The 27,280-nt window shown below is 36.1% G+C and overlaps 1 protein-coding gene across 1 annotated transcript; it reads left to right on the top strand.

The window, feature by feature from the left end:
• Nucleotides 1–1,588: 1,588 nt before the first annotated feature.
• LOC107088691 (neural proliferation differentiation and control protein 1-like) lies at nt 1,589–27,280 on the top strand. Its single transcript, XM_015381012.1, has 9 exons — nt 1,589–1,883; nt 13,320–13,466; nt 24,222–24,335; nt 24,463–24,696; nt 24,935–25,001; nt 26,309–26,396; nt 26,509–26,588; nt 26,664–26,763; nt 26,856–27,280. Exons 1-9 carry the CDS (start codon nt 1,760–1,762, stop codon nt 26,925–26,927), a joined length of 1,026 nt encoding a protein of 341 aa, XP_015236498.1. The 5' UTR covers nt 1,589–1,759; the 3' UTR covers nt 26,928–27,280.

Raw genomic sequence — 27,280 nt, forward strand, 5'->3', positions numbered from 1 at the left:
TTTTGGGTTTAAACACATACAGCTTTAACACATTAAAACCAGTTTGAAGCCAGTATTCTTGGTTAAAACTCGTATTTAATTAATGGTGACGTTAATGATTGCTGTTTTAGAGGTACAGTGGAGGATATTCGTGAATTTTTGAAAAGACCCTCCCTCTCCACTTAAAAAATTAAATAAATGCACATGCACAATCCTGTACCCGCTCCCAAGAGGGAACACCTATTAATTGCACGCAAGAGCATGCATGAGCCAATTTCTCCTTGTGAACACTCCATTTAAAAGCTTCTGTTTGCATCACTCATACAAACTTATTTTCCAAAAGAAGATTGCAATTTTTACACTATATCAGACTCACCACTATTAAGTGAAGATGGGGACGGGCATTTAGGACGGCCTTACGGAAATATATCACCAGAATGATTGACCGCCTGTAATGATGATCCACCCAGAAAAAGAACATCCTCCACTATCAGAGGCGTAGCTAGAAATTTTTTTATAAGGGTGGCCAGGCATTAACCTATGTACACTGAGGGATTGGCCGAAAGTGGATCGGCGCCAGAACCTGTGGGTCAATCTACACTGTTCAAACAGGAAGATTAATGAGCACAACGTCCATATTTACTACATAAAGACTAACTATACTTTCCTACAGCCTTTCCTAACAAATAGATGCATATATTTCAACATCCATGCTTTCTAGAATAAAGTGGAACAATTCTTTCAGGTTAGAGTTGAGGGGTGAACATCTTTTGCATTGTCCTTACTTACCTACTTTTATCAATAATCATTATGCATAAAATTGACATTTACAAGTACTAATATCTACATAAATTGATTATTTAATAAGTTTTTACTAAAATAGTTATTTATGATTTCACTGAAGACTACTAGATGATTTGCAGACACATTATATTCTCTTTACCCCATATAACACAAAATCTAGTTCTGAAAAGAGCAGGAATTCTGTACTTATCTTTAATATTAGCACATTGCTGTGCATATGTACTAATTTTATGTACTGTATGTCCGTGTGCACGCAGGGCACACAGTTTATTGATCTTAGTGCATGGATCAATAAACCGAGAGCACAGTTTCTCAATCCACGGGCACGGATTAATAAACTGAAAGCACAGTTTCTTAATCTGGGCGCATGGATTGGAAAACCGTGCGCTCAGTTTATCAATCCGCACCCACGGATTTCGACCAGCTGTTTATTTTTTGTTTTTTTTTTTACCCTTCGTAGGATCCACCACAGAAAGGAAAAAAAAATGGTAGGGGGCCATGGCCACCCCTGGCCACCCATCTAGCTTCGTCCATGTCCACTATACCTTTAAATATGCATAAAGGTCTAAAAACCTACATCAGTCGAAATTAACAGAAATATAGGTTTGGAATATATATCAGTGTGCGTGTTATAAATTTATGTAATGAAAAAAAATGGTTTGCTCAAATGAAAGTAGCTTTTTTGTTGGGATTTACCCAGTGCATGTATAATTTTGAATTTTACGAGGGAGTCCTGAAGGCATCATTTCAAACACTTGCCTCCTCCGCCTCCTCCTCCTCCTCCACACTATCTTTAGCCCTGCTGAGGATTACGCAGCGCAGTCCGTGCGTGTGGATCAAACTGCGCTCTGCTTACTGCCTCTGTCTATAAACACGCAAGAAAAAAAACAAGCGAAGCAGACAGAGACTGAAATAAGAGTGATGGGGGACTGACTGCAACATTCTCCGGACCTCCGTCAAGCAGAAGACCCCCAGGATGCTGCTGCGCTCCAGTCCGCGGTGCGGCCACCTGCAGCGGGCCTCTATGCTGCTGCTCTCCGCCGCTCCGCTGCTGTTTCTGCTGCTGCTGAGCTTCATCCCTGTCAGCGCCAGCTTCCCAGGTAAATACAAACATTAAATGAAACCTAAAACTGAGCAGAAATTGCCCTAAAGTAACCAACAGCTGCTAGATCACCTGTTACCAGTAAGAATGTGACTATTTATAGTGGAACACAACCTCAGCCATTTTAATATAACATAGATGATGCATTGTTTTAATTAATGAACATTTATTGTAGTCGTTTGTTATGTAATGGACAGGTTAAACCGCTGCTTACAGATAAGAGCATACGGGAAATGAGTATTCCCTCCCTTGTCACTTTAATCAGTTTCCTTGTAAGCAGATATTAACAGAAAATCTAATTTATACTGAATTAGTTATGTGATTTAATTGGGTCAGCTACAGGAACATATGAGGTTTCTGACTCCTGTTGCCAAAAGAATTTGAATCCAAATAGGTAGAGTTTAGTTTTACTGAGACATTTAGTTGTTAAATTACTTAAAATCTTTTTTTTTTCTTTAAGCAACTGACCAATTGCAGATAAAGAATCATTTAATGCCTCCAGAGTATTTAGATATTTAGTTAGGAGAAAAATAATTCTTAATTAAGAGCTTTACTCTGTTTTCCATCTAATTTCAGGAAGGCTTTTTACAAATTATTCTAAAGGATATATCAATCAATCAATCAATCAATCTTTATTTCAGACACAAAAGAGGTCCATAGTAAAAACAAAAGAAAACAAAAGAAAATATATATATATAAAAAAAAAAAAAAAAAAAAGAAAATATATATATATATATATATATATATATATATATATATACACACCTTTTAAGTATATATTTAAAAAGGTTTAAACTGAGCTTTTTATTTAAGAACATTTAAAGTGACTAAAGATCTATTCAAAAAGATTCTGTTATGCTTTTAGTTGAATTCTGTTGGCTAACAATAAACCATATTGATTACCAAACAAAAATGAAGAAAAAATAAATGAATATATAAAGTGAGGGGTGGTCAGTGATGCTGTTATGCCTGTTGAACTTAACTGGTGCCCCAAACCATCTAAGACTGTCTCTGTGATTTTATAGATAATTATTTTAACCCTGTGAAATAAAGTAACTGCAATGCTGCTCTGTGATTTTTTTATTTTTTATTTTATACTTAATCAGATCATTCCCCTTGAGCTGTGAGAAAATTTAAATATCCATAAGTTTATTTTCGATTGTGCTTTCTGGGCTGTATGTTGACAGACTTGTCAGCCACCATGGGATTTATTAACGCAATTTGCTTCAGGGTATATATAAAATGGAACAGCTCGATGTTTACACAGACAGGGAAGTTAATCTACTTCTCAGCCTGTTAAAAAAAAAAAAATGATGGGAAAAGCAACAGCTGGACCGTCACATTTAATCTTTAGCCTTTATCAGACTCACAGAAACCCCCCCCAGACACGATCGGCATTAGCACTGAGCATTTGGTGACGTGGCAATGACAAAGGCTGTGGTGAATTTACCTCTATTTGAAGCAGCCGTAACTGTTTGATGGAAACCACTGAGGTCGGAAGGACATGAAGGTGAAATGATGTAAAAGATGAAAGAAGAGACCACAATGTACTTCTCTCTTTTTTTTTTTTTTTTTTTTTTTTTACCATTTTAGACACATTTTCACTCATGATATCTGCAGTTTACATCTCGACTCTGATATTTGACCGTTTTCTTCTGGTTCTGCTCTGACTTAATTAGATTTTTCTGTGATGATGTTTGTTTATATATGACCGACTTAAACAAATGCAGAAACTGGAGACTGTAGTTAATTTAATTAATGCAGCATTACTGAGCTGTCCACTGGAAAATACATTTCACATCCCACCACTTTAATAATAAAGCAGCAAATATAAATCATTGTACAAGGGGTTTGCTAATATATTGACACCGTTCTATCTTTTCAAACAAACATAAAGCAACATCAATTTGTTTTTCAGTAATAATATCTGCTAGTTAATTGGATTATTTCCCCACCAGCTTTACACACATAGACTCAAGAATAATGTAAGTGGGTCGAAAGAATCAGTCAGCAGTTATTGCCAGGTTATGCCACATAACAGGTAAAAGTTTTTCTGCACAGATGAAGACTTTGACTAGGCCATTCCATCATAACTCTGGCTCAACGTTTAAAGTTAATCGTTCCAACCTCCTTCCCTGTTTCAAGCCTTCTGCGTTCTTAGTTGAGCATTTCTTCAAATCATCTTTCTTGTGTTTGCTGAAGAAACACATTCCCACAGCATGGTGCTGCCACCACCATGTTTCACTTTAGGAATGGTATGTTCAGGGGGCTGTGCGGTGTTCATAACCTGTATCGAGTGGTGGATTAAATAATGTAGGCAACTAACGATTATTTTGCAAATCGATTAATCTGTCGACTTTGTTCTTAGATTAATTGATTAATAATCGGATTGCAAAAGCTTCCTTAAAGAAGAGTTTTCTTGTAGTTAAACCAGGTGAAACTAAAACTTTTCCACTAGAGGAGTTCTGGATAAAACATATTTAAAGAAGAAAAAGTTTTTTTTTATTGTTGTTTCTTTTAATCTTTAATGCAAAAATATTTATATTTCTTTTTTCATAATTTTGATATAATTACTGCTCTAAGTGAGTTGCAGTCACGTAAAGGCACCATTATGAGTCTCTATCCTTCAGTTAATGATTAGTCGATTACTAAATTAGTTGATATTATTTCAATATTCAATTATAAATGATTAATCTGGTTAATTGTTTCAGCCCTGAAATAATGCTCTGTGAAATTGTATTAATCCACATGGGATTTAATGAAATACATGACATTTTGTATTTGCTATGGGGGCTAATATTAGAAAGTAAAAATAAAAAACTGTTTGAATACTTTTAGAGGTGCAGGACAAGGAAGGATGTTTTCTGGAAGCAAAAAGCTGCAGGATTGAGGGTCTTGTTGCCTTTTCTTGTGCAGAAAATATGCTTGGCCTTGTCTGCAGTCAGAGGCTTTGATTTGTTTTCACCGTGACAACTGTTGCAGTTGAACGCAGCCTGCTCATAACAGCGAGCGGCAGAGCTGCAGTATGTGGGCTATTGTTCGCATATGTTGTGTGGAAATCACAGGAGCTGTCGGGAACGCTCATTCTCCCACCATTTCACTGTGAAATCGCAGCAAAGAAAAGCTGTGTAGGATCCACAGCAGTGCAGTTAGTAAACATACTTAAGCAAAAAGAAAATCCCACTCAATGGTTTCAGGTCTCTGCAGTTGATTCAGTAAAACACTGACCTATCAGTGGCAGCCTAGTGGTTTTTGCATATAGAGCTTGGGAAGCTCAGGTTCTGAATTCGAGTCCCATTCCCACAGACTGCCACTCTCGGTTCCTGAGTAAGACCCTTAACCCCACACTGCTCCCTGGGGGGCGCACAATGGCAGCCCACTGCTCCCAAGGGGATGGATTAAATGCAGACGTAATTTTTTTTCCAATGTGAGATCAAAAAAGTTCAATTATTATTATTATCATTAAGTATTAATATGCCATTAAGATCTTCCTGAACGCTGAGATCTGGATGTGGAAGTTATCCAAAACCCCCATTCAGGCAATTGCCTTCATGAACTATCTTTATTAAATTCTTTAAGTAGCAGATTGATAAAAGCATGCAGGTATTTTTATCCTACAAGCTCACTCTGTTTTGTTTTTGTCTTTTTTCTCAAAAACGTGTATTTTTGAGATCATCCCCACTGTGTCAAGTGTTAGAGAACACCTTCTCCTCAAAATTCTGACTAAGACCAATTGTTGTTGTGCTGCCACGTTTGTTATTCCACAGCCCACTTCAGATCAGGGAGCTTATTACTCAGTGAGCCTCTGCCCGTGGCCTTTTTCTCTCACCAGGATTAAGCTTTAACGAGTCACATCCTTAAGTGTCACACGCAGTCTCCTGTTTGCATACACAGTCGCTTTCTCCTCACAGGGTCTTCATTCACCTTCTCTGTCCTGCAGGCACAGCAGTAATTTGTTTCATGTATTAAAAACTAGGAAAGGTCAAGAGAGAGCACTGGCAGACATTTAAACCCTGGAGAGTTAGTAAAAATGTACATGCATGCATATTTTAGGCATTGGAAACCTTTCTTGTTAAATCACTGTCAAAATATCCTCAATGCAGATGTACATAAAACAACCTATAGCCAGTTGTCTTTATTTTAGAATATAATAAAAAAATCTATTTATTGTCCCACAGTACGGAAATGCTGGTGTTTATAGCAGCAAAAGATTATTGAAAAGAATGGTCACACAAATGTGGACCTTAGGAAAATGTATAAGAATAACATAATAGGGAAAAATTAAAAGATAAACCATAAAATACTGTATTGTAAAGTGTTTTAACAATATATACTTATACAATATAACAAAAATTTATATTCTAGAAGGGAGAAAAGAAGAGATGACCAGCCCTAAGAGACTGATACCCAATAGCGATGGAGAATTTAAATTGGAGAATTTGCCTTAAAGAAAAAAACGAAACAAAACATGATTTCGCCTCTCACATTCTTTCTGTTACAAAATATTTTATATTTTGTGTTCATGCAAACTGAATGTTGTCTCTCCACCCTCCAAGTCATCTTCCCTTCAGTGCACAGCTTGTTTTTCTTGCTCACTTCCTCATGGCTGGTGATCTCTTCCCCTCCAACCCATCCGGGTGTGCTGAATTGTTGTTGTCCACCTCACGATGAACTGACACTGATTTTATCCTTCTTCTCTAGCCTGTAATAGTTAAAGTAGTGAGTATAGAATTGGAAGTGAGCAATGAATAAAAAATTAAATAAGTACATTTATAAGTACATTTATTTAAAAAATGGAGGAACAGATTCTCGATCACATACCTGTTATTTAAGGTATCTAATGCTATTCATAAACCCCTTTAAAAAAAAAAAAAAAGGTTACGGTAATCTGGAATCAACCTGAAACTATGAAGTATAAATACTCTGGAATGAGGAACTAATCACTTTATTAACCAAACAATGAAATTGCGATTTTTTTATTTAAAAAATGTGCAAAGAGTCTGGTTGTTTTGCTTTACACCCACTCCAATGAAGTAATTCTAGATCACTTTAGGATAGAGATTAACACAAATATATTTTTTCTTATTAATATATTTTATTATATATATTATAGAAGGGACTGGGGTTTGAATTTCAATGGGATCAGGAAGGACATCTAGCAGAAAAACTAAAGCAAGTGGTAATAATTAACTATGGCACACTAGAAAAAGGGAGCTGCTGAAAGGAATCGGTTTATGAGAAATCTGACTTTTCAGGAAGTACGGTAAGTCAACAGGCTAAATATAAAAAAGTGGCTGATCCAGTTTTAAAATGCCACTGTTTCTCTGCTTTTTGTGTTTTTTGGGGTTTGACATTGGCAGCCTCATAGAACCTGACTACAATGGTTCCCGCTGCGGCCATTAAATTAGCCAGAAGATTTCTTCAGTGGTATTGAATTATCTCATTGTCTCCTTTGCAGTTTTTTCAATTGAAACTCTTTAAAAAAAAGCAGCAGACAGCCAAGGTTTAAAGGTGGTTCCCCAAACCAGCCCTCTACCCGTTCCTTCTCTAGACATTTTGTCCCCGTTTTCTTTATTATTTCTTTGAGGTGAGACCTAAGAAATGAGAAAGCCGACTTCTTAAACCGCGCCTCCATCCCGTTGTGGTCTTAAAACTCAGAAACGGGGAAGCTCTGTATCAGCAGGTTTCGGTGCTCCAGTTTTTTTTGCATATATACTACGTGTAGCCACATCCTTACCAAGAAAACCGGCGTCATATTTACCAGTCTCTAAATAAAGAGTAAGATATCCGTGACTGAAGCAGTACTGCGTCCTTTTTTGGTCTGACTATCATGGGTTAGAGAAGCATTTCGCTATATAAGGTTTTAAAATTTCCAGGATATCTTATAACCATCTAGCATTCCGGCTAGATATGAACTGTGTTTGCTGTGGTAAAGAGTGCTTAACTTCATTGTTATTAATTCTGCATTGTCTATCTGCTTAGAGTCCTAATTAGCTGACATGATAGGTAACCTTAAAATGAATGGCACAATCACAGACTAAGAATGACAAAAAGCAGACGAGGCCTGAAGGCATCTGGTTTCTCGTCATTCTTCTGCCAACTTGCATTCCTTCACAGCAGCAGATATCTTTAACTTTGTTTTTCTTTTCGCACTTCCTTCTTACCTTCACCTCTGTCTGCTTTTAGAAATATTGTTTCACTTCCTGCCTCTGCCTTTCCTGGGAGGCCGTTTGTATGTATGAGCCTGCTCAAAATGAGCTCAACAGGTGCAAAGTCATGCACCACTTTCCGCCAGAGATCTAAAGCGTAGGAGTCCATTGCATTAGATCAGAAACCACTATTTCACACTTGTATCCAAACAGCACTGACATAAACAGTTTCCGTTTATATACTGTAGTTGTTTAAATAAAGTTTGGGACTTTCCAAAGTTTTATGAGAATTTTTTTTATTTTTTAAATCAGACATTTTTTTTATTCCTATGACAGTACATTTCTTTCTTTTTTTTATTATTTTTTTTCATTGTAGGTGTGTGTGTGTGGATAAATTTGGCTCTGATGAATCGGAAAGTTCATAGATAATTTCCCAGCAGTAGAAACTGGTTTGGCAGAACAAAGAAATCTATCTATGTGTGTAAACATTTGTTGCATGCTTTCATTCCTTGCTCACGTCTATTACAGTTTATCATGTTAGAATGATCATGATGGTTTCCTCACATTGTTGGAAATCAACCTGAACTTAACTTTACATATTTGAATATAATGATTATGAACATTAATGATAATGATAAAGGCTTTGTTTAGGTATAATCTTGCAAAGTTTATTTCAAAGCACTGAGAATCTTAGTGTGTCTAAGAATACTTTGCAGCAAAACAAAGACAAAAAAAACCCTTTGGTTTAGCACCTACCTTGGGTGTGAAATCATTGTAAGGTATGTTTTCCGTTTTCCGTAACTTTAAGGGAAATACAGCACTGTGGCAAAAAAGTTTGCTTCCTTACAGATGTCTACTGTTTATTATTATATATATTTTTTTGCAATTCTAGTAAAAGATTAACTATCGATACCAACTTGCCCTGAACCAATTACGTAATTCAGGGCAAGTTAATCATTGGGGAGATTTTGATTGACTCATCTTTTGGCAGAATAGTTTTAATTTAACCTTTTGATATGTTTTGTGGAACTTCATCATACCACAGCATTTTAACCCATTCGTAACATGAGGTTGTGCTTCAGCAATAGCGTCATTGACAGAAAGCCCTGTTTAGCATGACGAGACTCAGTGATGTGTGGGTGACCAGAAATTCTTGTCTAATGGAAGGAAATTTTTTTTCTGTTTTGACATTTGATCTCAAATTGAAAGATTTGCAAAACCGTTGAATTCAGCAGATTTTATTAAGATTTACAGTAAAAGCTCATCTGCATAGAGTGACATGCACCTGGAAAAGTTGAGCAAGATGCAGCATGTAGGAAAAAAAAATTTAAAATGGCGACTCAGTACTGGGACTGTACAGGGGGTGGGGGTGTTACAGTTTGTAGTACAGCTGCCTTGCAGCAAGAAAGTTCTTGGTTTGACAGAATGGCGACCTGTCCAAGGTTTACCCCACCTCTCACCCATAGACTGCCAGAGATAGGCGCCGGCCTCACCAACACCGTGATGGAATATATGATGGATGGATAGTGACTCTGTACTGATCTGTGGGGAAAACCACAATTTACCCTGTATTTAAAAAATAATAAAATATGCATGTATGTTCAATGCCTAAAGCAAAACTCCTACGTATACAGGTGTGCAGTGGAGGTTTTGCCTCAGCTGAGGCTAATGAAAACAAACACTTTGAAATGGGCCGGTCAAACATTTGTTTGATTTTAGTAATTGGAGACTGAAGTAGAACCTCCAAAAGCTCAACACAAATGTACAAACATGTCCTCTAAAGCCCTTTATCATTCTGCCAAGTGGAAATACACTCACTGGTTATATTAAGTGCAGGGCAACGAAGCTGAGCTCTTTAATGTTTCCACTTGATTTAGAGTGCTTGGCTTACTTCCTGTCTGCTATCTGAGTCAGGAACTGCAAACAATGGGTGTGTTTCCTACTTTTCCTTTAAAAAAAGAAAGAATCTGCTCACCAAAATCATGAGCACACATAGGTGAATATTATGTCATTTATCTTATTTATCTAGGGAACAGCTCAAATGAGCCAAAATAAACATGCTTGCATGTATGTGTTGGTCTGAGAGCTTTGGGAGAATGTATGCTTCTGTTTTGCTCTCATATTTTTTATTTTTTTCCTGGCTAAGCTTCTGCTGAGCGCAAAGCCTGGAAACAGCAGCAGATGGTTAGCAAAGTTGTTTTTTTTCCACTTAAATCCAAGGACTAATTTCTGAGTCCTTGCGTTATGCAATTTGCTCTCACTCTTGTGACTAACCTGAGACCGTACGTCCTGATCTGCATTAAAGAGTTACTTTATATGATGTCTCATCCTCTCACTTAATCGTTTTGTGGTATTTTTTGTGCCATTTATTGAGATGTCTGAATTTGGGAGGCACACATTTCTTTGACTTTTTAATTACTTGTGCTGGTAAATAAATACTTCTACCCGGTTTTTGAATGTAAATGACCCCCTTCCTGCGTTTACAGAGATCTAAATGTTTTAAAATGCACCCCAGCGTCACTCTTGTTTTCTTTTTCTCTGTTGGAAAGCCTCACAGTTTGGCTTGTTTCTGTGTTCCTGATTAAATGTGTCTTTGGAGGAAAATTATCTGCTTCCCACATGAATAACACATGGAGTTCTGACCAGAAGTGTTGAGATTCTCGCTGCATATTAAGTTTCAGCAAAGTTGATATTTATTTTTTTTTTATAACAATTGTTTTCATAGAGAGACTTTGTGATGATGGATATTTTCATAGATTAGAGGTTTTAGCTGTTTCATGATTTTGTTCAGGCAACAAAATCGATCATTAGTTCGGTTTAACCTTAACGGTCATCAAAGCTTTATGCAAACATGCTCAAGAAAAAGGCCAGGAGAATGACAGGGCAAGTACAGCGTTTGACATTTATGTTGGGGACAATCATTCGAAGCCTAGGAGTTTTTATTTTATTGTCATGAAATTTATAAAGATGCCAGCTACAGTTATGTAAGATGGAATAACGTTTTATCTCTCTGGATCATCCTGAGGCCTTGATCTTCTTATATTTTTATTCCATCAGCCCATCTAACACATTTTCTATAAACTATAGGTCTGTGAAGGAAGATTTAGTGTCTAGTTCACCATTTCTGCCTTTATTTGGCCTTATCTCTGAGGTCATTATACTGCTTTCAGTTCTCTATCATATGTTTATTCAAAATACCCTGTTATTTAAAAAAGTGCAAAAATGATTTTAAGTCTGACATTATTCCTGTAGGCCCACAGCATCATAAATCAGTTTCCTTGTTTCCTACTGTCATAATGTGTTTTTTTTTTTTTTTTTGTTATCTGACCCAAAAGAGATTTCTCAGATTGCACATCTGCCACCTGTTCCTCAGGCAGGTCGTCCAAGGACGATGTTATATATAATATCTGACAGTTTTGCTGCTGCCGAGCAGATGATCAAATGGTTCAGGTTTCTGTTCTGTTGTCTGAGGTTTTTTTTAGCATGAATGTTCTTCATTCCTCAGTTTCCCTCAAATAGAAATACAACTGCATGACCAACAAATAATGTGTTTTGGGGTGTGCAGGTGGCGCAGCGGTAAGATGGTCCTACTATCACTTTGGATCTACTTATCTTAAGCAATAAAAATTAGACACTGGCTGAGATTGCACTGAAATCTTATTTTAACAGACAACTGACCAATTAAAGACAGTTTAGGCCATGGCTCTGCAACCTTTACACTAGAGTCATTTTTCACCTTAGTTCAGCTAATAAAGCTCCACAAAATTTACATGACTTTTTTTTTTTATTTCTTAAAGGAAAATATTACTAATATATAATATATATCTACCAAAGACATAATTCTCCCTTTTAACTAATCTTTTTGCAATTTCAAATTTTAGATTTTAAAATGAAGAAAAAAAAACTTGGAAATAATACGAATTAACACATGTTCAAAGGGTTGCTGAAATTGTTGAAAATTACTTTGAAATAAAACAACATTTTTCCATTTAAAAAAGATAATTATATATTACCATTATATTTAGAGTCAATGCTTTTTGAAAAAAGTCACTGGAGAAAGTTGTAACCTGGATACTAACCAGTATTTTTATTATATCTTTCATCAGAAGATTATCTGGCTTCTCATAATTTTTCGCAGAAGTGATAAAGAGCAATTGTTGAGTGTCTAACAGCCACTTGCTGCTCCAGAACCAGCGGTTATATGCATGTTGTGAATCAAAGTGTGTATTTTTGTTGCTGTTTTACTATGCAATTTCACATTAATAGCTAAAGCATTTGATACATTTTTACCCTAATTTCTCAATTATATCAAAAATCAAGTGTTTATCACTTAACAGATATTTTTCAAGAAGGGACTGGTGGGAAAATGAGCAGTACAAGTAAGGCAGGAAATGGCTGTAAGAATAAACTGTTCTAGATTTGCCAGGAGTCACAACCAGTAATCTTTCAGAGTAGAAATAAAAGGACTTCAGTTAATCTCGCCATTATGTAAAGATAAATGTATGCTAATGGAGGTAAAGTGAAATCTCCAAAGCACTCTTCAGAGATGCAAGCAAAGTCTTCAGTGCCTGATTAGAACCTGACTGCAGAGGGACGTGTCGGGTCCAACAAAAGGCTGCAGAACACTGGCCTCCCCTTCTGTCCGTCCTGCTTATATCACCGCATACTGTATCTGTTATGACTACATCTGCACTTGCTGTGCTGTTCACCTTTAACTGGGCCCACCACACAACCCCGCTGTGCTCATTATCAGTCTCTGCCTGCCTTCCGCTGCCAAACACACCTGCTCTGACCTTATCACATCCTCTGGTTCTGACATCTGTGTGTGTTTGTGCATGCATCTGAATTAAATTCTTTCAAATAGACAGTAATGAGGCCAAGTGATTATCTGAGCCGATAGCGAGAACATCAGTCTTTATTTGGGTCTGACCTGATTAAGCCTAGAGGAGGGTCATGATCACAACACTGTGCAGTGGGGAGGCTTTTTTTCGGTTTTCTGTTGTGGTCCTTTCTGGTGAATTTACTCTTTAGACACAAAGCTGAAAAGTCTTTGATAAAACACACCAAAGCTTCATCAGCATGCAATTTCTTCAAGGTGAGATTTTTTTCTTTTAATTCTTAGATAAAAGACGCCCACGAACAAGAAATGAGTGACTTACAGAGCTGAATCACTTCTTATTCAAAGGATTTTTAGTTCACGTCATTCCACACAGAAACACGTTTTTCTCATCTTCTGTGCAATCATTAACAGTTTTGGTTTTTTGTTGTTTGTATCTGTCCCTCAGCTCACAATAGATGCCCTTCACCGTTAGACTGTGCCCAGCAAAGACGCCACCACTGCCAGGTCGGCTCGTCTCACTGCGGCTCCTGCCTCTCCCCCTATCGAGAGAACGATAACGGACGCTGTGTTCTGATGAGGCGCCATAAAAATGGTATGAACGAAAAAAAAACCTATGCAATCCACATTTCATGCATTTAAATGGCACATTGCAGCTGAAATATAGGAGTAGTATTTTTAATTTCTTCATCCACATCCATAAATAAATAGATAAGGGGAAGTGAGAGTGAGCTCCAGAATATCTGTCTTTTGGTCACACTCACAATAAAAATCTGTTTATGGTGAAAGAATTAATGCATTTTCATTTTCTTATACCGCAATAAGAAATAAAAAAAAAGCACTCTGGTGCATTATGTTGTTTGTATTAGTTACAGATAGATATGATTGAATATATTATTTTTATATTAAAGGGACAGTATATGACTAAATTAAAGCATTTCGAAATCCTAGAACAGGATTTTGTGTCTCCAATTTTGATTACAGTTGCCAAAAGAGGATAAACTTGTTCTGGGTTGATAATACTCTTTGGGTAGAAGGAAGGGAAGGTAACCAAGAAAAAAAAAAGAGGTTATAGACAGAAAACATGAGGCTACATTGGCGTAGATTTTACCAATTTCCAGACAGTTCATGAGGGAATTGAATGAACATGGAGGCTGGAGCCTTACTGCTGAACAGGTAAGTTAATTAAGAATAGAAGTAATGTTTATTTTGCTGTTCTGTCATAAACAGGGAAAGGTAGTCCAGCAGCTTGCCTGTCCTCCCGGCAGAGACGGCTAGTTTGTTTGTTAGCCTACACCAGAGGAGCTCCGTTGCAACAGTTATCAGTTAACAGTTACCAGCAGGCAACCGTACATCTCTTTGAGGAATACTTTTCAAGAGATTTTCCATGTGTTTTTTGAGCAGAAAACCAACCACCGTATATGATACCCAATCAAACCTAACTCCCATGGGAGAATATTACAGTATGGATGGATGCATTTATTGTTAATGAGGTAAATATTTACCCATTTTGAAATACCTAAAAGGAAACCGTAAACAGAATAAGAAAACACCTGCTGCACTACACAGTGGAAGCTGTGAGCAAAACAAAAGTATGATGAAACCCCACTAAAGTCAGTGTAACTCCATTTTGCTGCCAAGCTATTCATTCTTTTCTTAGAATATAAGTTTTCCAACTTCAAATATTCCCAAATATTCATGTTACTAAATAGCAGCAAATATTACAGTGGTGTAAAGAAAAAAATTATACTTAAAAATGTATCAATCAACTGGATGCATTACCCCAGTCCACCCAGAGGAGAATATCAGAATAGGAACGAGGTTCAGCAACAACACAGACAATCAGAGACGGAGGAGGGGCTTACACTCAGGCACATTTCTCTAGTAAACAGTGTTTTTACAATCAAATATATCAACAATCATAGAGACATATTTGTGTGATAAAATAAATAATAATACGTATAATACTAATATAAAAGCATGAAGGACTGCTTAAAGATCCCTCTGTCTGAATACTCCAACCTTATAGCTTGATCTTTTTTTAGGACAGGTACTTGATAAAGCTAAACAATGGTCGCCCATTTTTAAGCATTTAAGTGAATATCTATAAAATTAGTCTGCGCTTGATTCTTTGTTGAGCTCTAGCCGTGTCACTTCATTTCTCTGTGTGGTTTTTGCTTTCCCTCCGTTTCTCCAATTGATGCCTCTCACAGCTATGGAGCATTTTCAGCTTTAATCCGGCTCTGCCCCTGCTGTGTTTGCAACACGCACTCACATATATGAACCGCCCCCACACTGGCAAGCTTAATCACTGCGATAACATGCTCCTCTCTCTACTCTTTTGCCCTTCATCTTCATCCCTGAATCTAATATCCTTCAATGAAGTTACCAAGCTCATATTTCTGATTTCTATGGCAGCGTGTGCTGCTTCTTAAGAAAAACACTGAAAGGAAAGGAAGATGTCTTTAGTATATTAAAGTAAAGTGGCTCGCCTTGGTATAAATATGTATTCATGTCGGTGGGAGGCGTTAGGCATTCACAGCATTAATAAATTGGATGGGGTTTTAGCCGCAGGAGAGGATCCAGCAGAAACTTGACTTAATTAAAAGAGAAGAATCCGCTCAGAAAGAAAAATAAATGTTGGATTTGCAAGAGAACAGGTTTTCATGATGCAGAAAATGTATTTTCCTGTGGACTGTACCTAGTGGTTACACAAAGCCAACGGAGATGACCAAACACACTGATCCACACAGAAAAATGGACTCCTGTTTTCACACTTAACAATCAGATCCAGAAAGTAGGTTCTAAACAGTTTAACTCCTCACACGTTCCTCCAGTTACTCATAGTGTCACAGAATGATCTGTATTTGCTTTGTTAGATGCATCTCAGGCCTTTTAAGGAGTCAGAAAATAAGAAAGAGCTTCAGGCCAGCTGCTGACGTGGCAGCTTTAGTCACTGCCTGAAAAATTGGAGCTAATGTTCATGCAGGGTTATTGAAAGGTTGAATCACAGAATGAAAACTTCTGTCACTGTGTTTTGAAGCATGCAGCAGCTAAATTAAAAAGCCGTGCATCTGATCCAGGATGCTGCTCATCATCCATCGAGACACAGCCAGAAACACAGGATGTTCCCTAGCTTCTCAGGCGGGTTGTTATCAGACAAATTCCTGGAATTTATTTTGTCAGACCTCTATAAGTACTGCCGGCACGCAGCTTTAATCCCTCAGAATCCAAACCATTATATCAGATTTTACCATTTGATTTACTTCTGATAAAATTAATTGCAAAACTCATTTTAAAATAAAGAAAATCAACTAATCCATAACCAGAGATTAAAAAAAAAAAAAAAAAAAGCTTATTTGAAAATATTTCATCATACACAGATCTAAAGATTTCCCTTTTCTGAGAAAAAGTAAATAATATTCTGCTGTATAGCAATGCAATATATCTGTCTGCGGTAGTTGAATTCTGCCAGTGTAGAAGCTTAAGGAATAAGATCTCTTTTCTGATAATGATATTTGTTTTATGAAAGCAGGTTTTATAGTTTTATCTCTAAAGTAAATCAGTTGGAATCTGGATCTGCTTGGTAGAAATGCATCTGTGTTGCTTTTTTTTACCTTAACATTCTTTAGTCTTTCAGCAATATCAGGTTTAAAAGATTTAGATCAAGTTTCTAAAAACTAAAGAGAGGAAAAACTAAAACTTCAATACTTGTGCTAAGATGAGAGCAGCTATGTATGTTATAGTCTGATGCTAGCTATAAAAAATGTTGCAGGGAGGCTCTGTCCACTGAGGTTAGGTCAAAATCTTCAGAACTGCAGGTCCGATAAGGTAAGGTGCCGGATGGATTCATCTAAGGCTGAGCTTAATGCCAGAGAGGACACACCTTTAAGACAGAGCTGTTTATGATAGATTTGACAACAAAAATATACATGAGTTAATTCATTGAGAAAAATACAGATCATTAACAAATTAATCAATTACTAGTTAAGGATATTAGGTTTCATTACGTTTATTAATAAAATACAATTTAGTTAAATATAGTGTCAAAAACAAAACCTTCAGAATGGAGGTAGCATTCAATATTTTTGTTCCCATGTATCTAATTGAATTTCCATCTTGAGCAACACAAATATCTGAACATTGCTGAACTATGATCTTAATCCTTTCACACACACCTGTAAGTTAAAACTCCAAGATTCATGTTCAAGAGCACAGAAAACACAGAAATTACACAGAAAACTCTAAAGACTTACATTTTGTCTCTAAATAAGAGGTTCCTCCAGTCCTAATAATGCGTATGTATGGTCTTTACAGATGCTGCTATTTGCCTTTGGCAAGCTATGTTAGTCTTCCAGGCCAAAAGGCCCTACAGTTTTGTTTTTCTAGAGTTGCAGCAAGGACGCTAGAGTTTAGTAAATTAGTTTATCCCCAAATCATTAAATACATCTACTGAGATAATATTAATTTTGAATAATTTGTATTAATTAATTATACAATTTTATTATATAACCAAATAGCATTTAAAGAGACATTACAGAGTTTTCTAAAGATACTGCCACCTTTGGCCAAAACGTAGAACTGCAGCAATCTTCTGCTTGTCCTGAGTTTTTTTTTTTACAGTTTTTCCTTTTTATTTTTTTTACTTAAGTGCTGTCACCATTGGTGTCTAGTTGAACTGGATACCGGTCGCTTCTCAATATCCGCAAAATCCATCTTAAATATAAAGCTTCAATTGTTTTCTCGGTTGGACCTATTTAACATGGACAGGCGTGACGTCACATCCGCCGAAACAGGGCGTAAACTTCAGACCCAAAGTAAATAAAGGAAAATAGGCTACAGCCTTATAGATGCATCAGTGATGAGCTACTGAGATGTCAGTCTCCCCATCAAACGATGTTTAATCCTAAATGATCAAATGAAAAAGCTATTTCAATGATATTGTTCAGTAAAAACTTACATAAAAAGTCTATATATATATATATATATATATATATATATATATATATATATATATAATTGTGCTTAATTTCACTCAGTTTCAGTTGTTTCATGCATTCATGTTGTCAAAACAGCTAAATAAAGTTCATTAAAACATGATCTTCAATCCCTTAACCAAAACAGACTGTAGAGATCCCAAGGGGCTATGAGAAAGTCTGGTGAAGTTCCAGTTCCAAGTGGGTATGTGAGAAGACAACAGGGTCTGCTATTTTACTGCCTATCCCAACATCTAAAGGTTTTTATCCAGCAATTCCGTTCATCACATTCTTTGGCTGTCCTCTATATAGAAATCATCAATTCTTTAAGGAATATTTACACATTTACTGTAAAAAAGTATTTGGCATTAAAAAGAGAAGTGTACAAATGTCAGTTTGCAAAATAATATTTCAAAATAAATCAGAGGAAATAGAAAATAAATGAAATATCTATGTTAGATTAGTTAGATTCCAGTTAGATGCCACTTGACCTTTTTTTTTTTTAATCACTTCTCCATATTTTGCCTTTGCTGTTGGAAGAAAGGAGGAATATTCTCCTTTGAAGATTTTTTTTGTGCTCATATTTAGCTTCATCAGTAGAGAGATTATTAGCGTGCACAGTAGGTGAACAGGTAGGCAGAGCTTGCTTTGTGAGCGGGAGCTGCCTATGTTTGACATGGAGGCGTTCACTGCCATTAGTCAACAGACAATATGCCTCAAAGCCTTGTCCTTTGGTTAAAAGCACAAACACAGGGACAGAGGAGTTATTCTTTAAAAGTGGGTGTATTGCGTTCAGCTAAATGCAGGGTGTGCACAAAGTGGGTTTCAGATCTTTTAAAAAGAACCTTTGTGTCATTTTTACCCTTTATCTCTATCATGCTGAATGTTTTATGTTCTTATTTAACTTTGCCTGATGAATGTTAGGAGTGATAACCAATATCAGTCAACATTCAACTGGAGTTGTTTAACACTAGATCAAAAAAAAAAAAGAACAGTTTTATTTTACTCCAGATCATATAGCTATAGTTTTATACAATTCAATGAAAACCAGCCCTGTATTCAGCCTAAGAAGACACATTACACATAGATATTTTTGTCTTAAGTTCTTTTTTTTTTTTCGTTGATCCGCTTCACTATTTTTAAATTTAACAATGATCATTCCATGTGATTAGGTTTTCATTTACACTTTTGCACAGTTGGGAATTGCTGCTGTTAACAGGCTACATTTCCAGCAGGTATTGTGTCAAAAGGAAAGTGCCAAGTTCATTTCATTAGCACCTCCTAACGACAACTGTCTCTAGGGTTCAGTGAAGAAAGTAAAAGAAAGGTGCAGAAGTGCAAGACTTTTAGGCCTTTGCTGATATCTGTTTTTGCTTGTTTTCTGAGTTAGGAAATTTATTCCAGTCATGTAATGTGTGTTTTTTTTCTTTTCTTTTTTTGTTTTTGTTTGTTTGATTCATTCAGTCATTTAATTTGTGTTGTCTCGTTAGTTTCCCTGAGGCTGCCTATAGAAGGTATTGATATTAAGTTAAGGATTTGATCAGGACTCCTACTGAATCTTTGTAATGATCAATCCATCCATTCATTAATCCATCCATCTATCCATCCTTTCACTCTTGGTTTTTCCAGAAAGGTGTAGTAATTTTGTAAAACAGTAGCTTTTAGGCTGGTTAAGCTATTGGATTGCATTCATTCATGCAGAGCTGTGCACTCAGCTTAGCCTAGCTTTATTCAGCATGTGGGACACTAAAATAGATGTATGGCACTCTCTTCTGCCAAGTAGCACATTTCATTATATGGTGCGCCACTTTTTCACTTTAAACCTAAAATACATTAAGGAGTAAACGTAGGTTTCATTTCTATTTAACTTCATGGTTTTGTAGACATTTTCTGCAGAGAAACTGGAAATAGGGTAAAGATACATCCAAATGAGTGTGAAATACACTGAAAAGTTGGACTTGTGCAGGTAATGAATACTACCGGATGAAAAGAAAATTAGGATCTTCATGAAAATTTTATTTTATAAAAAAGTGTGGACCGACGCCAGCAGATAACACAACCAAAAATAAATCACTAATTGGATGCTTTAATCTCATCCAAATCTGTGCTTTTCTGCACTTTCTTCTGAATAAAGGGCCTTAATTTTCTCTGAACCACTGATCACATACCACTGAAAGTAATTTTCCTGAATTAGCCAGTTTAAAAAATGTCTCAATTTCTTTTGTTTTGCTGTAGGTTTAAACATTTCTTGCGTAATATGGATGGATTTTTCATCACAATCACCCTAAGGCTGCAGCCATTCATGTAATTTGTGCACCTGTTATCCATCACTGTTTTCCTTCCATCAAACTTCCAGTCATCTGATACAATGCTCTGTAAACAGCCCGTTTCTCTAGCAATGGCCTTCTGTAGCTTATCCTATTTGTGCACAGTGTCAGAAACTACTTGATAACTATTAAGTCACTCCTTTCACCATAATTGCGTGGGACCTGACATGGAAATAATATTTCTATTATCTTTTATTTTAGTTTTCATCTCTGTACTTCTACTTTAACTTTTTTAGGAGCTAAACTTTGGTATGTTAGTAGCTATTCATCAACACGAGCATAAATAAACAACTGATATATATCCCAATATTTAGAAGTATATGTTTTGTTTTTGGTTTAAATGGTTTTGATGTACAACCTTTAATATTTTTTTTACAAATCAACCAGTACCATTCTGTTGTGGTAAAATCCAGCAAATAACCCAAAGAAAAAAAACATAACAAAAATTGCTTGTTCCCTATATTCCCACCAGGTGGCAGCAAAACACCAAAGGGAATAGAGAGGGGTGATGCAGAGTGAAACGCAACTATTCTTTCTTTTTGCTAATAAAAATAAATGATTGGCTTAATTTTTTTGTTAATTTTGAATTGATTTTCATCTGACCATCTTCCACTCGAAACACACTCACATTCCCACCTAAACAGAAAACTTTACACTGAACTAAAACTATCGAGCTTTTAAGAAATATTTATAATATAAGTAGGTATTTATTTGATAAAGCTGTATTTTAAATATTTACCACAGTATTTGTGTTGCTTATTTTACATTTTATGAGACATGCATGAGGAAATAAAGCTGTAAAGATGTCATGGTACCTGAAAGAGTAACACAGTTCAGCCTTAATTAATGTCTGATAGGCGGGAAGATGCTAGAACATTCCGCTTCATTTATATCAGATTGTCTGACTTAGAGAGAGATTACGACCACAATATTACAAAAGTCTTATTTCAAAGCATTATAATAAGATATTTATGTGTTAAATATTGTCAATATATGAGGTACAGATGCACCTATTAAATCTGTTAAAGAATTTTTAATTATATTCGCTTAAAATATTCTTATTATAAGTCAAATTAATAAAAGTTCTATAATGTGTTACCTAACACCATTTACCTCAATGCATTTTTTTTTTTTAAGTTTAAAGGCTTATACTTTGTTTTATATTCGGGACAGGCTTGTAATTACTTAATTTTCTGTAGGTTTCAGAAACCTATAACAGCATGTTTTTTTTTTCACTTTTAATAGTTTTTTTTTTTTGCAGAAAAATGGTCAAAATTAGTTCTGCCAGTAAATACTGATGAGTGCATGTTTTCTTTATAATGACATGAGGATATATTGTTGTTGGCTGCGAGTCGTAAATGTTTGTATATCTCAATAGAAGTTGTGTAAATGCAGTGTCTGTGTGTATAGTCTTGTGTTTAGGTGGAAATTGGAGTGTTTTTTAAGTGGTAAACTGAAAAGGCTTACATGTGTTTAACCCACAACCCTCCTGTTTGTTTGATGTACCTACCTGCCACCCCTGGACTCCTCTCTATTGGCTATAGGTCATTATCAGGCCGATGTGCATGCTTACACACAACCAGTGCTTAGTTGAGAGCTTCGCACAGCCACTTTGTTATTTTAAAAGCATTCAAAGCATCAACAACCTCATTATAGTTCAACCTGCAGGGCCACACGTTCTGCTGCGAGCACACAGGCACAGTTGGCGCTCCCAGCCACCTGCAAAGTACAGATGGCACATCCCGCCTCCAGACACCTGCCATGCAGGGTACTAAATGGCCATTAGTGGGGGGGAGGAAAAAACAAAGAAGTCAGTGAAAGTGCTGGTATGTCATATCATACACATTAACTCAGCCAGATGGCCAGCCTTTTGGAGGGAAAGTATCTCTGTATAATCGCCACCGTCATCTAGGTGTATCTATTTGTTACTTGATCGATTACTCCCCCTTTTACTTCCAAAAAAGGAGCATCTTTCTGAAACTTTATTCTAAAAATCCAAACAGATTTTGGGGTTTTTATGTTCTAACTTTACGTCTTTCCCCTTCGCCATTGTTTCTGCTAATAATTTTTACACTTGAAGCTTTATGGAGGGAAATAAGTCTTTGATGACCTCCATTACCAGCAGGCTCTGGGGTCTATTGAGACTGCAGCAGGAGAAGCCCAGTGAGGCCAAGGTTTGGCTGATTGCTCTAGGGGCCCCCTGCAGTGCTCCTTCCCCTGGCCACACACACACTGTGGACCCCGGTCGCCCTGGAGCCTGGAGCTGTCCCACAGGAATGTGATTCGCTGTCTGGCCCTAAGGGCTGTTAACAACAGTTTAGTATTGTCTGCCTTTTTTTAACCAGCTACTCAAACAAACAACACATACAGGCACACTCCCTGACTGTCATTTTAAACGGAAGATCCTGAAACCACCTGTGCATTCATGTATGCATGCTTAAAGCCATATGTTTGGGTTCTCAGAGTGTCTATTTAGCTGAATTTTCCATGTTAGGATAAATCTAGATAATCTTGTAATCCGATAAATCAAGGATCGGTGTAGCTCCTGATTAGACACAGAGGAGGTGATTAAAGATGATGGTCACCCTCAGCCACATTGTTCAGTAGCTGATGCTCAAATTCACAGCTTCTTAACAGAGAGCTTCCTGCTTCTTGTTCGGTTTTTTCAGTTTATTTATATCGTGCCAATTCACAATACATGTCATCTCAAGGCACTTTACAGTTCACCAGATCATACAGTCAAACTGATTAAAAGTATTCTATATAAGGAAAACCAGTTGATTGCATCAACTCATTGACTCGAATGCAATCCCTCACACTAAGCATGGTTGTAGCGACAGTGGAGAGGAAAAACTTACTTTTAACAGGAAGAAACCTCCAGCAGAACCAGGCTCGGTGTGAGTCCAGGAAATACACAGCCAGGCAGATGAGCTCCAAGCCACTCCCATGTTGGTGATTTGTTGTCAAGCTGTTGTGTTTGCTTGTTTTTATTTTTAAATATGTAACAGTTTAATATTATTTGGTAAATATTCAGTCTCAGATAAACGAAAGCTCAACTGTTATCTAAAGTTATATTGGTATAACCTTTTTGTGTTTTCTTTTTTACGTAATACATTTTACTTCACGTTGTTATGAATATTTTAAAAATGACAAGTAGCGCTATTGTGGTCTAAAATAAACACTATTTGGTCTAAAATCCAGTGAATGTTAGCGTACATCGGACAGGATGATGCTTGATCCTCTGCAGTGAAATTAAAACAACCATTTGCTACAATATGAACGGACATTTTTCAATTGATTATTATTCATTTCAATTTGTAAAAGAATAACAAAAAGCAATAAAATAAATAAACAGACAAGTGTTTGTATCAAGATCTAAAATCACCATAGGGAAATAAATCCACTACCTTTTGTATTAACAACTCGAAACTACTATAAACAAAAAATATATGTATGATCATGAACTCTAATCGACAGTAAATAGAAAATGGCTAAAAATATTTGAATTAATGACTAGATAAAAAAAAACCTCTAGTATTAGACCCAAAATATCAAAACCTCTTGAATGATTTAAAGTTCATAATTTATTTACTTGGTTAATTGGTTTTCTGTTGCTGAGCAAAAGTTAAAATACATTTTATTTTGGATTTCTAACTAATATGTAAAGAGATTTCATCGTTACATATAAACAACAGTTAAAGTTGGAAGTATATAAAGATTAGTAAGTTTCCTTCCACTGGTGGGAGGAATGGGAATATAATGTGGTAGTTTTCCACTGGGATTTGAAACTGCTCAGGGGACCAAGGATGAAGGGGCCCCAGACCCAAATATGTAAATGTGGTTGTATTTATCTCGTTCCTTCATGTTGTTATTGACCTCAGCACTCAGAGCTATGTTTCCAATTGATATATTTTAATCTCACGAGCTGCATCAGTGCCAAAGAAATCAAATTAATGTGCATCCAGTTTGTTGAAGCATATCCTGTCCTTAATGTATTGTAATAATAGAAGGGTCTGTTGTTTTGCTTTTTGTTTTGCTGTTGCTTAGGCAAAGTGACGACCTTCACTGATCAGGAAGAAGAAATAGATTTCCTTCACTCCTTTATAGAAAAGCAGGAAGAGTCGAACGTTAAAACAACTAAAATTCAACTGCAAAAAACTGGTAAGAAGTTAGCATCAAAATCACCAAAGTTACATTTGCTTTGCTCTTTCACTCTCGTTTCCTCAGTTGAGGAAATTTCCTTCCTCTTTGTTAATTCGGTCTCTTGTTTATCACCTTCTGCCTCCAGCCTCCAGTTCTTCCCATTCGGATCCTAAGGACAGCAGAACAGGGACATCTGAACAGAGATCCCGGAACCAGGACCAACAGTCGGGGAAAATCCCACGTAGCACCACAGCAGTTCCAGTCCCCGCTGGAACCGCCTCTCCTAACACGCTTCGACCTGAGCCTGGGGTCACCGGAGCTGATGGCCGCTATGGTCCTTTAATTGTGCACCATCCTGATAATGACACCATCTTTGTCAGTGAGTGACGTTTTCTCACTCTTACTAGCATATAATGTTAATTAAGCCTGGTTTTAATGTAGCGTTAATCAAACACTTTTATGTGACAGATTTAGCCAAAAATACCTTTTATAGATTACAATAATTCTCAGTTAGATTTGAGCATAAAATGGCAGGAGAATCAAACACAAAACAATTTATAAAGCCTGTATTCAGACCTTTGAATCTCAAATCTCCTTCTTTGTTTATTTTTCTGCAGTTGTAATCTCACTGTGTGTTATTGTGGGCACCGTGGCTGTGATCTTGGCTTCTGTCTGTTATGTCAAGTAAGTATAAAGGCAGCAATGCAGAAACAGGATGGGATGTTTTTGCTGCTGTTGGACATATAGTGTTTGGATGTTTCTTAAAGCAAACCTTGATGTTGTAAAATTATATGGTGCTTTATATTCTTTTATTAAATTTTAAAAAGTGTCTTTATAAGTTTATTCGTTTTTTTGTTGTTTTTTTTCATATTTTTATCACTGAAGACATAAAGCAGGATAATAATGATTTTATGAAAACCTTTAATTTAAAGATTTGCTAAAAATTTGCACACATGCATAAAAATAGCATGTGCGCCTTGAATGCAACGGAATTTAGTCAAAATCCTCTCAGAAACTATTTGTCCACCACAAATAGTCTTCAAGAAGTTCAATTTTTTTGTTCTTAAAAGCCGTTATTGTTGAACCATCCTGAAATACAAACAAAAGAGAAATTCAGTATGAAATGAATGCACACACAATGAATGGATGCAAATTTCTCACCTGACCTGGAGGCTCTATTGGATGTTTGTTTTGAGCAATATAAGGCTCAATATGTTTTACTAACAGCACAAAAGAAAATTCTCTTTTTATAGTGATTTATTTTGCACAATTGCATAAAATTATCCAGTCATACAATAATAATAGGTATTTTAAATTTAGCTGTATTTATTTATTAATTAATGTTTTAAACAGATTTAATATATAAATTTCTCTAGTAGATTTTTAATCTTTTTAATTAGCACAAGTATTTAGAATTTTGTTTTTATAAAATATGTGAAAATACACTTTATATATCCCATGCACTTGCCTATGCCTTCTTCTTATTTGAGCTCATGTAGAGGGGAAATTTCTCCACTGTGAGATCAATAAAGTCAATCATTCAATCAATAAGTTAAATATAAAAATGAAAGCTTCTGTTTTCATCGGCAATGATTTTAGTGACTTCTGCTGGTAAATATGCACATTGCAACCAACTATGCTTGAAAACTTGATCTCTTTTTTTCACTAGTATTTTCTTTTGAGATTCCAAATTGTCACGAAAAAAAAAGTGAATTTCAGTTTAAACTTTTTATGTATTCCAACCAGATTTTGAATTTAATCAATTTATTATTATAATTGTTTGGATGAAAATTATTTTTTGTTAATTGAAAAATTTATAATTTTAATCTATACTTTCAACTATAGGGATTGAAAATGTATCTAAAACCTTATTAAAGTAAAATTCCACTATTTCTGTCCTTTAAATGTGTGTAATTTGAAAGACAGTATGTGCATGTTGAGTCTTATTTGAATTAATTAAAGTCAAAGGCTGATCATGACTCCCCCTACAGGCTGCGTACAGACTCGCATCTAGCAGAGAAAGTGGATTATCCTGCTTTCAAAGGACCAAGCCTTCCCAACACCAAAGCTAACAGTTCTGTAAGTCCTGTTTTTGTTTTGTTTATTCCATTTCACACTTCTGCAGAAACGTTTATGTATCTACATTTAGGTTTGGGCATAATTTACACCTCTTTCTCTGTTTTGTCCCCAGATGGGGGATAAGACTCTGGCTCAGAGTGCTCAGATGTATCACTATCAGCACCAAAAACAGCAGATGATATCAATGGGAAAGTAAGTTTCCTGTTCTTGTCTCTTCCAATCTTTTTATCTTATTGCTTTAGCTGAAAATTTGTGTTTGTAATTCAGCCACAAACCAGAACAAAAAGGTGTTGACACTGAGGCCACATCAGATGAGGAAGAAGTGGCAGGAGGCTTCACAGTATACGAGTGCCCTGGACTCGCCCCGGTGAGCTCGCTGACACCTGAATACTGTAAAATAGTTTCTGATTGTTGTTGTGTTTTCTTTTTTTTTTTAATGCCACGTCTCTCTGTCCCCAGACCGGTGAGATGGAAGTGAAAAATCCTCTGTTTGACGATTCACCTCCAGAATATCAGGAGACTCCTAAGTGAACGATCAACACCACGGAAACACTCACACATACATAGAAATTTCTCTGCAAGAAAGTTCCTCTTTTCCTCTCTGCCTGCATGGAAACCAAGAATGATGTTGTCGAAATGATTGTTTTATCTTCCGCCTTTTAAAATATTGGCCCATATTGGCTTTTTAATGCTACTGATGTATAATGGGTTCCTTGTTAATTTATTTCTGTCCCTCCTTCTTTTAATTTAATATTTGTTGATTTAAGTCTAAGTCAAGCTAGTGTTAGTGTTTGGTTCTGTTTTAGTGTTTGATTCTGAGTTTGTGTTTTTATTTTTGCAGCTACTTCCAAAGAGTACTATAACAGATAATATATAACATATAA

Source organism: Cyprinodon variegatus, unplaced genomic scaffold (assembly GCF_000732505.1).
Source record: "Cyprinodon variegatus isolate N-32 unplaced genomic scaffold, C_variegatus-1.0 Scaffold227, whole genome shotgun sequence".
NCBI classification, from domain to species: Eukaryota; Metazoa; Chordata; class Actinopteri; order Cyprinodontiformes; family Cyprinodontidae; genus Cyprinodon; species Cyprinodon variegatus.